Raw genomic sequence first — 13,984 nt, forward strand, 5'->3', positions numbered from 1 at the left:
ACTCTGCCAAGGCCTTCCATGAAGTCAAAGTCAATTGGGGAATGAAGCTGATATGACGCTTAAGAGTACTGGCAAAGGCCTTCCACGGTCAACTGATTATTTTCAATTAGCTTAAAATGTGCTTTGGGTTTATTAATTAATATAGATCATTCTGGAGGTTTTTTTAACCTGTGAGTTTTGTTTGTCTGGGGGAGGAGGAGAGGGGTGTTGTTTTGTTAAAAAGGAATTTGGATGAATTAGATTTTTAAATCTATAAATTATGATATAGTTATATGTAGATATGCAAATATAAGTATTTTAATCACAAATTCAAAATACGTGCCTTTTTATTTTCCTATTGTGCTCAAGACTCAATATTGATTTTTGCTTTGGAAATTCTCAGCACCTGTAATGGCCTTCAATGGCTTCACTGAAAGGGCAGAAACGGGTTCTCTCAGCCGTGTAGCGCCACCTGCTGGACAGCTGGAGAAACAATGCCATCAGGTTTGCAAAACCAAAAAACCAAACCCATTGCCATCGAGTCAATTCTGACTCACAGCAACCCTATAGGATAGAGTAGAACTGCCCGAAGGAGCTTCCAAGGACCACCTGGCGGATTCAAACTGCTGATCCTTTGGTTAGCAGCCATAGCACTTAGCCACTATTCCATCAGGGTTCCCTCAGGTTTGCAAGGGATGATTTACTCTAACAGACAATCAGCAAACATTAACCCAGTCCCTCCTCTGTGCCAGGCCCTCGGGTGGTCCACAGGAAATCTTCGAGTGACGATTCCACACACTCCAGGAGTCAGAACGATCTGGGTTTGAATTTCAGCTTTGGTTCATAGTGAATGTCTGCCTCTGTGTTAATGATTGTATGCTTCAGTGTCAGGAGATTCTGGACAACTAAACTTTTCTGAGCTTGAATTTTGTTATCTAGAAAATGAGAGTAATAATATCGAGGGCTTTTGTGATGTTCAAGTGGAGAAATGTATATTGAAGACATTTGACACACTGTAAAATGCAACAGACATGAAACAGACTGTCTTATCACGTCTCCTTTCAGTTCCTGATACAGAAAGCCCATTGGGAAGGTACCATTCACTCTCTTTAAATGAAGTGAATTGTGAAGAAAAAAACTACAGCATGAAATAACCTTAAATGAGAACCAGAAAGGGAAGGAGAATATTAAAAATATATGAGGTAAAGAGACATATACATCCTATGTGCATATTTCTTCTATGTAGCTCTTATTTTAAAACCCGAGCTTTCATTTTCCATAAACATAAGTTAGAATAAAAATATTAAATTATAGTATTATCAAATAGCCAGCATATACTAGCAAATGCTGCCTTAAAAACATGTTTTTCATTTCAAAATACTTAATAGGTACTATCTTAATATTATTGGAAAAAATAGGTTCAAATACTAAAAACATGAGATTGTAAAATGAAATCTATTGCAAAAATTCCAAACCACTACAATAAAAAAGAAAAAAATTTCAATGTAGCAAAAGAAAAAAGCAAATGGAAAATAACAGAAAAGCATAAAAAATAAAAAAATAACAGAAATTAGATAAAAACAAACTATTAATGGGTTAAACTCTTTTACTAGAAGACCAAGTGTTAAAGACTGGTAAAAAATAAATGTAGCTCTAGGACTGTTATAAGAGACACATCTACGATAAAGTTAAAAATAAAATAATGAGCAAAAATATTTGAGGGACATAATGTTTTTTTTTAAAAAAACGTGTAAGTGGTATTGTAACCATGTACAAAAGAGATTATAAGGTGAAATTAAAGTAGATAAAAGGTTATTTTATATTGATGAATGACACAATACAGTTGTTTATAACGTATTCTAAAAAAAAAAAAAAAAAAACCTGCGGTCAAGTCAATTCTGACTCGCAGCAACCCTATAGGACAGAGTAGAACTGCCCCATAGGGTATCCAAGGAACGCCTGGTGGATTCGAACCGCTGACCTTTTTGGTTAGCAGCCATAGCTCTTAACCACTACACCACCAGGGTTTCCTAATATATTCTAAGGTACTGAACGATAGAGCTGAAATATATAAAGCAGCGCCTACTAGTAACTTTTTTTTTTTTTTTTTACTAGTAACATAAACAGAATTATCAAAACCACAATTGTGGTTGGAAACTTTAATGCTCATCTCTCAGTCTTTGACAGAGTAGAGAAAAACTACCTAAGGATATTAAAGGTCTGAATTGAAAATGATTAATCATCTTGACTGAAATGCACATCGAGCTTCACACTGTACTAAAAGAGATCACTCATTCTTAATCAAATATTTACATCTATAAAACATTTACAAAAATTGGTAATATGCCAGGCCACAAAGTGAACATCAGTAAGTCCCTGAAATTAGAAATGCCAGGCAAGATTTTTTAAATCACAAATCCAGAAAATAATTAATAAAAGAATAAACAAAGATACACTTCCAAAATTAAGCCATCTAGAAGTCAGAAAATTTTTTTCTCTTAATAACCCTTGGACCAAAGAAGAAATCAAGGCTCCCATAAAAATATAAATACACCAAATACAAGGATATCAGAACCAAGATGACTCAGTCCCAGTGTTCTAAATTATCTACCACAAAGTGAAGCCATCACTTGAACGAGAATCTAACTTCTTTGCTAGCTCTAAATTTTACCAGATCCTCACAGGGCTGCTGTGGAGATTAAAAAAAAAAAAAAAAAAAGGGCATGTACTTGAATGTAATCTGTAAACTAAAGGCGCTACATATAAATGCAAAACCCCAAAACCAAACCAAACTGGTTGCTGCTGAGTCGATCTCAGCTCATAGTGACCCTATAGGACAAAGTAGAACTGCTCCATAGGGTTTCCAAGGCTGTAATCTTTATGGAAGCAGATTGCCACATCTCTCTCCTGCACAGTGGCTACTGGGTTCCACTGGTGGGTTTGAACAGCCGACCTTTTGGTTAGAGAGCTGAATGCTCAACCACTGCACCACCAGGGCTCCTATAAAATTATTAGGCTTGAACTGATTCAGTTGTCATAGCAGTAAAAGTTCTGTGTGGAATTATCATGGAACAAGAGACAGAGAAAATGGGCAAAGTCATCAACATTCAGTGAGGATGGGTATGAGCCATCATTGGGACGTGTGTAATGGCATCCCTTACTCCTGGCAGTGAGGGCACAGATGCATGAACTAGTCAGACGATCCAGTAGGGAATGCCGTGACAGAAGTGGGTGGGACATTGGGATAGCTTGGAGAGAGGCTAGTTCAGCAGGCACCAGTAAAGGCTTCTTAGAGAATGTGACTCTTGAGCTGATCTTGAAGGATGAGGAAGGACTAGATAGATAGGCAGACAGGAAGGAAGGAAGGAGCACAGGCCCAGGCCTTTTTGAGAATCACTAGTGGTTTGATGTGGCTGAAGTACCAGGTGTTTATAGGGAGTGGCAGGTCTGAAAAAGTAAGCAATGACCATACAGCAAAAAGCTCATCTACTATTTGAAGAATTTAAACTTTGTCTTGAAGGAGAGATGAATACAGCATGCTAAACAGAGGAGTGACCTGGTTTAATCTGGTTTCAGAGTTAGCAGTCTGCAGGCCATGCCTGGGAGTCCAACAAGTCCAGAGGTAGGGAGAGCAGCTCCCATCCAGTCCATGTTCACACAGCATTTGAAGTCATCTTCTTAAAATTTTAATGCATCTCGTCACTCTCCTATTTAAAACCCTGCCTTCCCACTTTAAACCCCTTACCAAAGCCCAGCAGGCCTTTCCATCCTCATCTGACAGCACCCTCTCCACTTACTAGCTCAACACAGCTTCTGGAATGTTCCACATGCTCTCCTGCCTCAGAGCCTTTATTTACACAGCTCTATGCTCTCGTCCCTGAACCCTGCATCGGACTGGCTCCCACTCTTGCTTGAGACCTCAGAGAGGCCTTCTGTGAAGGATACCCTTTACCTCAGTTGCCTTCATCATATCACTTACTATATTTAAGGGCAGGCCCTAAATCTGTTTATAGTTAAACAGTTGAATTAAACAGTTAAACACAGTTGAATGAACAGATCAATGAATAACCCAAGGGAGAGATGATAAAGGGATAAAATAAGGACACTAGGGTTACAAGAAAAAGAGAGTTGGAAGGTGCTCAAGAGAATGGAATTAGTGGAATGATTCCATGACACAGGTGAGGGAAAGCATCCAGGATGATGCCCAGGTTTTAGGTGAGGCCTGCGCGCCTGTAATGTTAACATTAACCCAGACAGACAAACGAGCGAAGCACACTTGGATGGGTAAGATGTGTTCAGGTTTAGGCATGTAAAGTATGAGAGGCTTGTGAGACATCCCATTAGAGATGTCTGGTATAAGCTGGCACCTGGCTTACAGCTCATGAGAGACCTGAGAGTCACCAGCATACAAGTGCTAGTTGAAGCTTTGTCTGTGGAAAAGACCACCTAAAGAAAAAGCCAAAGACCCAGTCACAGAGAACACACTGTTTAAACACATTTCAAGAGCAAGAAAACTAAGAAAGTGAATAGAGCAAGGAGAAACGAGGTGAGAGGGGAGTCACAGAGCCAAAAGTGGAAATTTTCCAGAATGCCAAATGCCACAGGGCCAAATGCCAGGGAAGGGCTGACAATGAAAAGATCCTACATAAATTTGGCACTTGGGAAGTTCCCAATGACCTCAGTGAGGGCCTTCCAGGATGCAGAAGTGAGACTGTAGAGTAAGTAAGACACGTGAAATGAAGTTATTAAATGTGGTAAAAACATTTTAACTCAGTTTTGCTTAAAATTTCAAATGAGGAAATCTTAAGGCACGGTTGTAATGGAAACCTAAAAGGGATAGAGGTTACTGAGACAAGTTCTTTTGAGAATGCCTACCTTGGGCTATTATTATTATTTTTTTTAAGGTTGAATCTTTTGTGTGTGTGTGTGTGGTGAAAACATACACAATAGGGCTAATATTACTTTTTGTTTTAAATACCAGAGAAAAGGATATATAGTATTTTACCTCTAAGTCACCATGAAGCATATGGAAAGTTATGCAAGTAAAGGACTTTAATATTTATACACATTCCCTTACTTGTCACTGAAAATTGAGTTTCTACCTAGACAGTTTGTCAAAAAGAACAAAGAGCTTCTCAGTCTTAGTCAAACGCTCTAATAATTGCCTTCCACAGGCTGCAGCCTGTTATCTTCAGACTGAGTGTGTTTGCTGTGCGAAGCTATGTGGGAAGCTGCCAGGATGTCAGTCACTGCAAACTGAATTTGCTCCTCACCAATGTGATGATTAACCCTCTGACCTTGACTTCAACGATCTCGTTACCATCAACTGCACCTGTGTGGATTCTCTTGCAAATTAGGAAAGCAAAAATTTTCAGACTTTCATCCTTGCAAGATGTTTAAAAGTAAAATAAAATTTTCAGACTTTCATCCTTGCAGGATGTTTACAAGTAAAATAAAATATCCACTTTATTTTTTTTAAGAATACAAGGAAAAGTCATCTTCTTACAGAGATTAGAAAATGAAGACAAAATAGATTTTTTTTCTTAAAAAGAGCTCTTCTTGTTCTAAGACACAGCATACTGTGTATTATGTTATTAATTTCTTCATTTTTATTACTTCTTTGGACTAGTGAGTTAAGGGCTTTTGCACACTAATCAATTGTATTTTCTACTCAATGAAATATGCTATATTTTATACTGGAAAATATATACAGAGGTCTTAGTGGGTTTTTTTTCCCAGTGATTTATGAGTTTCAAACATGTTAAAATATTAATCTTTTGTGTGTTTTTTTCTCTCTTGATAATCCTTTTTTTAATTAATTTTTATTGTGCTTTAACTGTAAGTTTATAAATTAGGTCAATCTTTCATACAAAAATTTGCATACACCTTGCTAAAAAAACCCAACACCTTGCTATACACTCCTAATTGCTCTCCTCCTAACGAGACAGCACAGTCCTTCCCTCCACTCTCTCTCCTCGCGTCTATTTGGGCAGTTTCTGGCCCCCTCTGCCCTCTCATCTCACCTCTGGACAGGAGAGACCAACGTAGCCTCATGTGTCTACTTGATCCAAGAAGCTCGTTCTTTACCAGTATCATTTTCCATCCCATATTCCAGTCCAATCCCTGTCTGAAGAGTTGGCTTTGGGAATGGTTCCTGTGTTGGGCTAACAGATGGTCTGGGGACCATGACCTCCGGGGTCTTTCTTGTCTCAGTCTGACCATTAAATCTAGTCTTTTTATGAAAATTTGGGGTCTGCATCCCACTGCTCTCCTGCTCCCTCAGGGGTTCTCTGTTGTGTTCCCTGTCAGGGCAGCCATTGTTTATGGCCAGGCACCACCTAGTTCTTCTGGTCTCAGGCTGATGTAGTCTCTGGTTTATGTGGTCCTTTCTGTCTCTTAGGTTCATAATTACCTTATGTCTTTGACGTTCTTCATTCTTCCTTGCTCCAGGTGGGTTGAAACCAATTGATGCATCTTAGATGGCTGCTTGCTAGCGTTTAAGACCCCAGATGCCACTCTCCAAAGCAGGACGCTGAATGTTTTAATAGATTTTATTATGCTCCTGAAACTATGGTCCCCAAACCCCCCTCCCTGCTATGCTGGCCTTCGAAGGGTTCAGTTTATTCAGGAAACTTCTTTGCTTTTGGTTTAGTCCAGTTGTGTTGACCTCTCCTATACTGCCTGCTGTCTTTCCCAACCAAAAAAACCCAAACACACTGCCACTGAGTCAATTTCGACTCATAGCAACCCTACAGGACAGAGTAGAACAGCCTGATAAGAGTTTCCAAGGAGCGCCTGGAGGATTCGAACTGCCAACCTCTTGGTTAGCAGCCATAGCACTTAACCACTATGCCACCAGGGTTTCCTCTCTTTCCCTTCACCTAAAACTTATCTACTATCAGTGAAAACCCTTCTCCCTCCCTCCCTCTCGTACCCTTCAAAGAGTATTTTCTCTGTTTAAACTATTTCTTGAGTTCTTATAATAGTGGTCTTATACAATATTTGTCCTTTTTCAACTAATTTCACTCATCATGTCTTCCATATTTCTCCATGTTATGAAACGTTACATGGATTCATCGTCGCTCTTTATCGATGCATAGTATTCCATTGTGTGAATGTATCATAATTTATTTATCCATGCATCCGCTGACGGGCACCTTGGTTGCTTCCAACTTTTTGCTATTGTAAGCAGTGCTGCAATGAACATGGGTGCATATATCTGTTCATGTAAAGGCTCTTATTTCTCTAGGATATATTCCAAGGAGTGGGATTGCTGGATCATATGGTAGTTCTATTTCTAGCTTTTTAAGGAAGCACCAATTCGATTTCCAAAGTGGTTGCACCATTTGACATTTCCACCAGCAGTGTATAAGTGTTCCAGTCTCTCCACAACCTCTCCAACATTTATTATTTTTTTTTTGGATTAATGCCAGCCTTGTTGGAGTGAGATGGAATCTCATCGTAGTTTTGATTTGCCTTTCTCTAATGGCTAATGATTCTGAGCATTTCCTCATTTATCTGTTACCTCAATGTGTCTTCTTTAGCGAAGTGTCTGTTCATATCCTTTGCCCATTTTCTAATTGGGTTATTTGTCTTTTTGTAGTTGAGTTTTTGCAGAATCATATAGATTTTAGAGATCAGGCACTGATCGGAAATGTCATAGCTAAAAACTTTTTCCCAATCTGTAGGTAGTCTTTTTACTCTTTTGCTGGAGTCTCTGGATGAGCATAGGTATTTGATTTTTAGGAGCTCCCAGTTATCTGGTTTTTCTTCTACATTTTCAGTAATGCTTTGTATACTGTTTATGCCATGTATTAGGGCTCCTAATGTTGTCCCTATTTTTTCTTCCATGCTCTTTATTGTTTTAGATCCATCTTGAGTTAGCTTTTGTGCATGGTGTAAGGCATGGGTCATTTTTTCGCAGATGGGTATCGTTATTCCAGCACCATTTGTTAAAAAGACTGTCTTTTCCCCAATTAACTGACTTCAGGTCTTTGTCAAATACCTGTTGCTCATATGTGGATGGATTTATGTCTGGATTCTCAATTCTATTCCATTGGTCTTCAAATCTGTTGTTGTACCAGTACCAGGCTGTTTTGACTATTGTGCGGTATAATAGGTTCTAAAATCAGGTAGAGTGAGGCCCCCCACTTTGTTCTTCTTTTTCAGTAATGCTTTACTTATCTGGGGTCTCTTGCCCTTCCATATGAAGTTGGTGATTTGTTTCTCCATCTCATTAAAAAATGTTGTTGGACTTTGGATCGGAATTGCATTTTAACTATAGATGGCTTTTGGTAGAAGAGACATTTTTACAATGCTAACATGAGCAAGGTATGTTTTTCCACTTATGTAGGTCTCTTTTGGTTTCTTGGAGTAGTCCCTTGTAGTTTTCTTTGTATAGGTCTTTTACATCTCCAGTTAGATTTATTCCTTAGTATTTTATCTTCTTGGGGGCTACTGTAAATGGTATTTATTTAATTTCCTCTTTGATGTTCTTTTTGTTGGTATAGAGGAATCCAACTGATTTTTGTATGTTTATCTTATATCCTGATACTCTGCTGAAACTCTTCTATTAGTTTTAGTATTTTTTTGAGGATTCTTTAGGGTTTTCTGTATATAAGATCATGTCATCTACAAATAGAGATACTTTTACTTCTTCCTTACCAATCTGGATGCCCTTTATTTTTACCTAGCTTAACTGCTCTGGCTAAGACTTCCAGCACAATGTGGAATAAGAGTGGTGATAAGGGGCATCCTTGTCTGGTTCCTGTTCTCAAGGGCAACGCTTTCAGATTCTCTCCATCTAGGATGATGTTGGCTGTTGGCTTTGTATAAGTGCCCTTTATTATGTTGAGGAATCTTCCTTTTGTGGTATTTTTGTAAATATTCTCTACAATTGTTTTCTGTCTTTTAATTTTGTCTTTTTTTTGACATACAAAATTTAAATATTTCTACAATGTTGAGTCAACTTTTCTTTGCAATTTTTATTATTGTGTTTAAACTGAGATTTGAATAATTTTATAGAATGAGTAGAAACAGGAGGAAAAAAAGAGGCAAATGCAAAAAGAAACTAGTCTTAGAAACCATTTGCTTCAAGGTTCAGAAGTCACAGGCTTTTAGATGACATATTTCAATAGTATCTCCTCCAAAGCCCTTCTTAAGAGTAGACAAGGAAGTGGATTTATGACTACTAGGACTCTTACCAGAGCACTGGTGGCGCAGTTGTTAAAAGCCTGGCTGCTAACCAAAAGGTCGGCAGTTCAAGTCCATCAGCCTCTCCTTGGAAACCCTAAAGTGCATTTCTACTCTGTCCTACAGGGTCGCTATGAGTCAGAACCAACTTGATGGCACCTAACTGGCCTCCTACTGGGCCCTGGTGGCCCAGTGGTTAAGCATTTGGCTGCTAAGCAAAAGGTAGGCAGTTTGAATCCACCAGCTGCTCCTTGGAAACCCTATGGGGCAGTTCTACTCTGTCCTATAGGGTAGCTACGAGTCGGAACCGACTCTACTGCAACCTCTTTTTTTTTTTTTTATGGGTAGGACTCTTACACCAGGTTCCTTTGAGAAAGGAGTTTATTCTTCTAGTGTATACTCAGAAATATTTTAAAAACTAACACTAACCTTGGAATGAGTCTCCCTTTTTGTATATGGACTCAAAATTTAATCAATGCTTTAATAATGTCATTCATATTACGTTAAAATTGACCACCTTGAATTTAACTAAGTGCTAAAAGCTTTCTTAAAAACATATTTCTTAATTTACTTGATTTATAAATTGAATATAAATGATTATGGAAACATTTATGTTTTGATATTTGTAATTTTAAGAAATTGGATATTAAGTTATTTAAAATCCCTAAGCCAGTTTTTATTAAGGTCTTGATGAGCTTTAACAGGGCATATGTTTTCTAAGGAGCCTGTGTGGCACAAGTGGTTTGTGATTCGCTGCTAACCTAAAGGTCGACAGTTCAAACCCACCCAATGACTCCATGGAAGAAAGGCCTGGTGACCTAATTACCAAACCAAAAAACTCCTTTCCATCAAGTCGATTTCAACTCATAGAGACTCTATAGGACAGAGCAGAACGGCGGCATAGGATTTCCAAGGCTGTAATCTTCACAGAGGCAGACTGCCACATCTTTCTCCTGTGGAGCAGCTGGTGGGTTCACACTGCTGACTTTTAGGTTAGCAGCTGAGCACTTAACTACCGTGCCACCAGGGCTCTTTGTAAAGATTATAGCCGTTGAAAACCTTATGGAGCTAGGTCTATTCTGTAACCCACAGGGATGCCAAAAAACAGAATCAACGTGATGGTAAATTTTTTTTTAATGTTCTTTTTACATTTTTTGAGACTGGGCCTACCCAAGAAACCTAAGAAAAGAGAGGTTATTTAAGCTAATAACTGTCAGAAGTATATGAACAATATCCATCTTCTCAGTTTCTTCTAATTTTCTGAAAGTTTTCTGCTACTTATTTAGAAAGGAATGTTTCGTGCTTTTAAGTGACATTACTTCTTAAAACATGTTATCAAAACAGAAATGCTGAAAAGCTAACAATGATCTGTTCACAAATTAGAAGTTGCAAAACAAGAGATGTGATATTTTTAAACTAATACGTTCTAAGCTGTTCTAAGTTGGCTTTCTGCATAGAACTGGTGCTTAAATACTAAGCTGCAGTAACCATAAATATTGACAGGTTGATAAGAATAATATGAAGTTTTTTCAAGTATCACACATGTACAATTTTCTTTATGTAAAATATAAGGTTAGTCTCTAAGTCAGTCTAGAAGTCAGTGATCTCCAATAATGCCTGCATATCACAATCACCAAGAACTTTAAAAAAAAAAAAAATTACAGTATGCTCAAGTACTTTTTCCTTGTTTTTTTCTAATTCAGCCCTTCAGAAGTTTAGAGACAGACATCAAATTTCCCTGTCTTCTCCAGGCTTAATCTCTCCAGTTCCTTCAGTTGCTGATCATGTAATTGGAGACATGATTTTTGAGTCTTTCCCACATGATAAAACTTCCGCTGGCACAGATTCTGTTTATCTCAGTCCCTTTAAAAAAGCACAGCAGCCTCACCACTGAGGGGTGGCAAAGTGGGCCATGAGCTTTTTCATTCCAGATTCTACATTGCGGTTCATGCATCCTAAGACTGCCTGACTCTTGGGGCTGCCTCACAATAGAAAAGACTCTTTCATCTCTTCAAAAACTATAAAGCACCGTGTCCCTCAGCTACTACTTGAGTACTTTTTCCTGGATCATAGTGCAGGACTTTCATTCAGCCTGTTAAATATCATCTCACTAGGATCTGCTCATCATTCCAATCTGTTGAAATTGTCTTGGATCTAGATCCAGTCATTATCAGTAAAGTTAGTATCATCAATGTCCTTATCTTAGTGAATTAATAAAGATTGACCCAAGAACATCAGCCCATTAATTAAAGCTCACTGGGTAGGGTTTGGAAACCCTGGTGGCATAGTGGTTAAGTGCTACGGTTACTAACCAAGAGGCTGGCAGTTCGAATCTGCCAGGCGCTCCTTGGAAACTCTGTCGGGCAGTTCTACTCTGTCCTATAGGGTCTCCATGAGTCGGAATTGACTCGATGGCAGTGGGTTTGGGGTTTTGGGGTGGAGTTCACTTAAGTATATATATTATCCAGCTCAAGCAGTTTCTGACTTTTTCAGATGCCTGTCTCTACCACTCCTCTGATCTATCAGCTGTTGATTCCACTTAAGAGGAAGTAGGGATAACCAAGCTTGCTTTACTCCTAACATAGTCTCACTGGCTCCTAGTGATTCCTTCCCCTGTTGCTCAGAAACCATCTTCTAAATTACTTGTTTTAAAATCCTGCCAGCAATATCATTATCAAATGACCAAGAATAACAAACTAATTACTCTGTGGTTAAATGAGATAATATACTTAACCTTCTGCCCTTGCATGTTGTTGGCTCTTACATGAACCCATCCGGGTTCTGGAAGGCATCTCGATGTAAAAGGAAAAGTAGGGATATTTTGTATCAGAGAGAACTGTGTTCAAGTGGCTGTAAGCTGAATAAACTTGGGTAAGTTATTTAACCTCCCTGAGCCTTAGTTTCCTCATCTGTAAAATATTTATTTTGAAAAGTGGTTGTAAAGATTAGAAGAAATACATGTAAAGATCCTGAGATGGTGTATTCTGGTGACTTGCTTGATGCCTGTTATCCTTTCTTTTCCTCCAATTTCTACCATTTGTAATGGAAATGTCTAGCTTTTGCCTGTTCCACCATTGTACTTTAGAAGCAGATAACTTGTATTCTAGATTTCACAGATGAAGAGAAATTTTTGGATTTTGGATTTGGAGTTGATTGAAGACTTTTGCTATGATACCATGGGGTGAATGTGTTTTACATGTGGCAAGGACATGAATTTTGGGGAGCCAAAGAGTAGAATGTTATAGATTGAATTGTGTCCCCCAACCCCCACCCCCCAAAAATGTGTGTCAACTTGGCTAGGCCATAACTTCCAGTACTGTATGACTGCCTACCATTTTGTCATCTGATGTGATTTTCCTGTGTTTTATAAATCCTACCTCTATGATGTTAATGAGGCAGGATTAGAGGCAGATATGTCAATGAGGCAGGACTCAATCTATAAGATTAGGTTGCATCTTGAATTAATCTCTTTTGAGATATAAAAGACAGAATCGGGCAGAGAGACAGGAGGACCTCAAGCCACCAGGAATGAAGAACCAGGAGAGGAAAGCATCCTTTGGACCCAGGGTTTCTGGGCTGAAAACCTCCTAGACCAGGGGAAGACCGATGACAAGGACCTTCCCCCAGAACTGACAGAAAGAGAAAGCCTTCCCCCTGGAGCTGGCATCCTGAATTTGGACTTCTAGCCTCCTAGAGTGTGAGGGAATAAATTTTTGTTTGTTAAAGCTATCCACTTGTGGTACGTCTGTTATAGTTGCATTAGATAACTAAGACATATGGTATCTCTCATATAATAGTAACAAGAGCAAAATTTTCCCTAAAGATCATTGACAATGGCTGAATTATCTCATTTGGAGTACCTAAGTGCCCATCAAGAGCTTACTTTCTACCTTACCAATCTTAGTTTAGGCCCTTTGTTTTTAAAATCAGTCTAGTTGACTGAAAGGACAGAAATAACACGGGAATTGAGTGATCCCACTTTCTCTGAAATTTAGAATTTATTCATATTTGAAACTTGAGGTTGCCTTGAATTCACCTTCAAAGTATTTACTAATATGCATGGGTTACTCTTACAAATAACAGTGATATTTCTCTTGTGTCACTTACGTAGATGCTGAAATAAAGAAAGGCATAAATGGTATTACAGAAGATCTGTTTGGTGAGTCTATCATAAAATGCAAATCTATTACTGAGGATTTGGAAGAAATCATGAATTAGTATGAAGGCATTGATACAACATACCCAAATCCAAAAAGGGACTATTAAATACCTACTTCAGTGAAAGTAGTATTAGGTGACTTTATTTGCATTTCCCATACATTAAGACTGGAAAGTCATTTTATTGAAAACCGTTCTTAAGTAGGCTTTATGTTAATTAATGTAATAACAGTGACACTATATTTAAGGTTAAGAGATCTACTGCAAAAATTCTTTCACTTACTTGGTTTTCTGGTGTCTGGAAGGTTGTCATGTGCATCTCATACTGAAAATGTTCACAACATATAGTGAAACTGGCCAATCAGATAACGCTGAATTGTAATTAATGTTTCCCTGAATATAGAGGAGAACTTTCTCAAATTCTAAGGTGGAACTGAAAACAGAGCTGAGAAGTTTTCTGAACTGACCCTTGTGGCACATATACACTTCCTTGTAACTATAATGTTGACAGGTCAAATATTTTAAAAACTTTTCCTTTAATGGAAGGAAATATTCTACTTACAGATACACAAGACTATGAGAAAAAGGAGGTATGTGACCAGTTCTCGTAAAACACTTTTAAGGTATTTCTCTCGGTTAGTGTTGCTTTCCTCCA

General features: G+C 38.3%; 1 protein-coding gene across 2 annotated transcripts in view; it reads right to left on the bottom strand.

The window, feature by feature from the left end:
• The window catches only part of PKD2 (polycystin 2, transient receptor potential cation channel), a 58,894-nt gene that overhangs the window by 35,808 nt on the left and 9,102 nt on the right, over window positions 1-13,984 (bottom strand). Inside the window, exon 2 of one of the 2 annotated variants that reach the window (XM_049885757.1) lies at window positions 13,892-13,984. This exon is cut by the window's right edge and continues 21 nt beyond it. The exons of the other annotated variant lie outside the window; for it this stretch is intronic. Coding sequence (XP_049741714.1) covers window positions 13,892-13,984 — 93 coding nt within the window. The remainder of the gene's footprint in view (window positions 1-13,891) is intronic. 2 annotated transcript variants of the gene reach the window in all.

Source organism: Elephas maximus, chromosome 5, assembly GCF_024166365.1.
Source record: "Elephas maximus indicus isolate mEleMax1 chromosome 5, mEleMax1 primary haplotype, whole genome shotgun sequence".
Classification (NCBI taxonomy): domain Eukaryota; kingdom Metazoa; phylum Chordata; class Mammalia; order Proboscidea; family Elephantidae; genus Elephas; species Elephas maximus.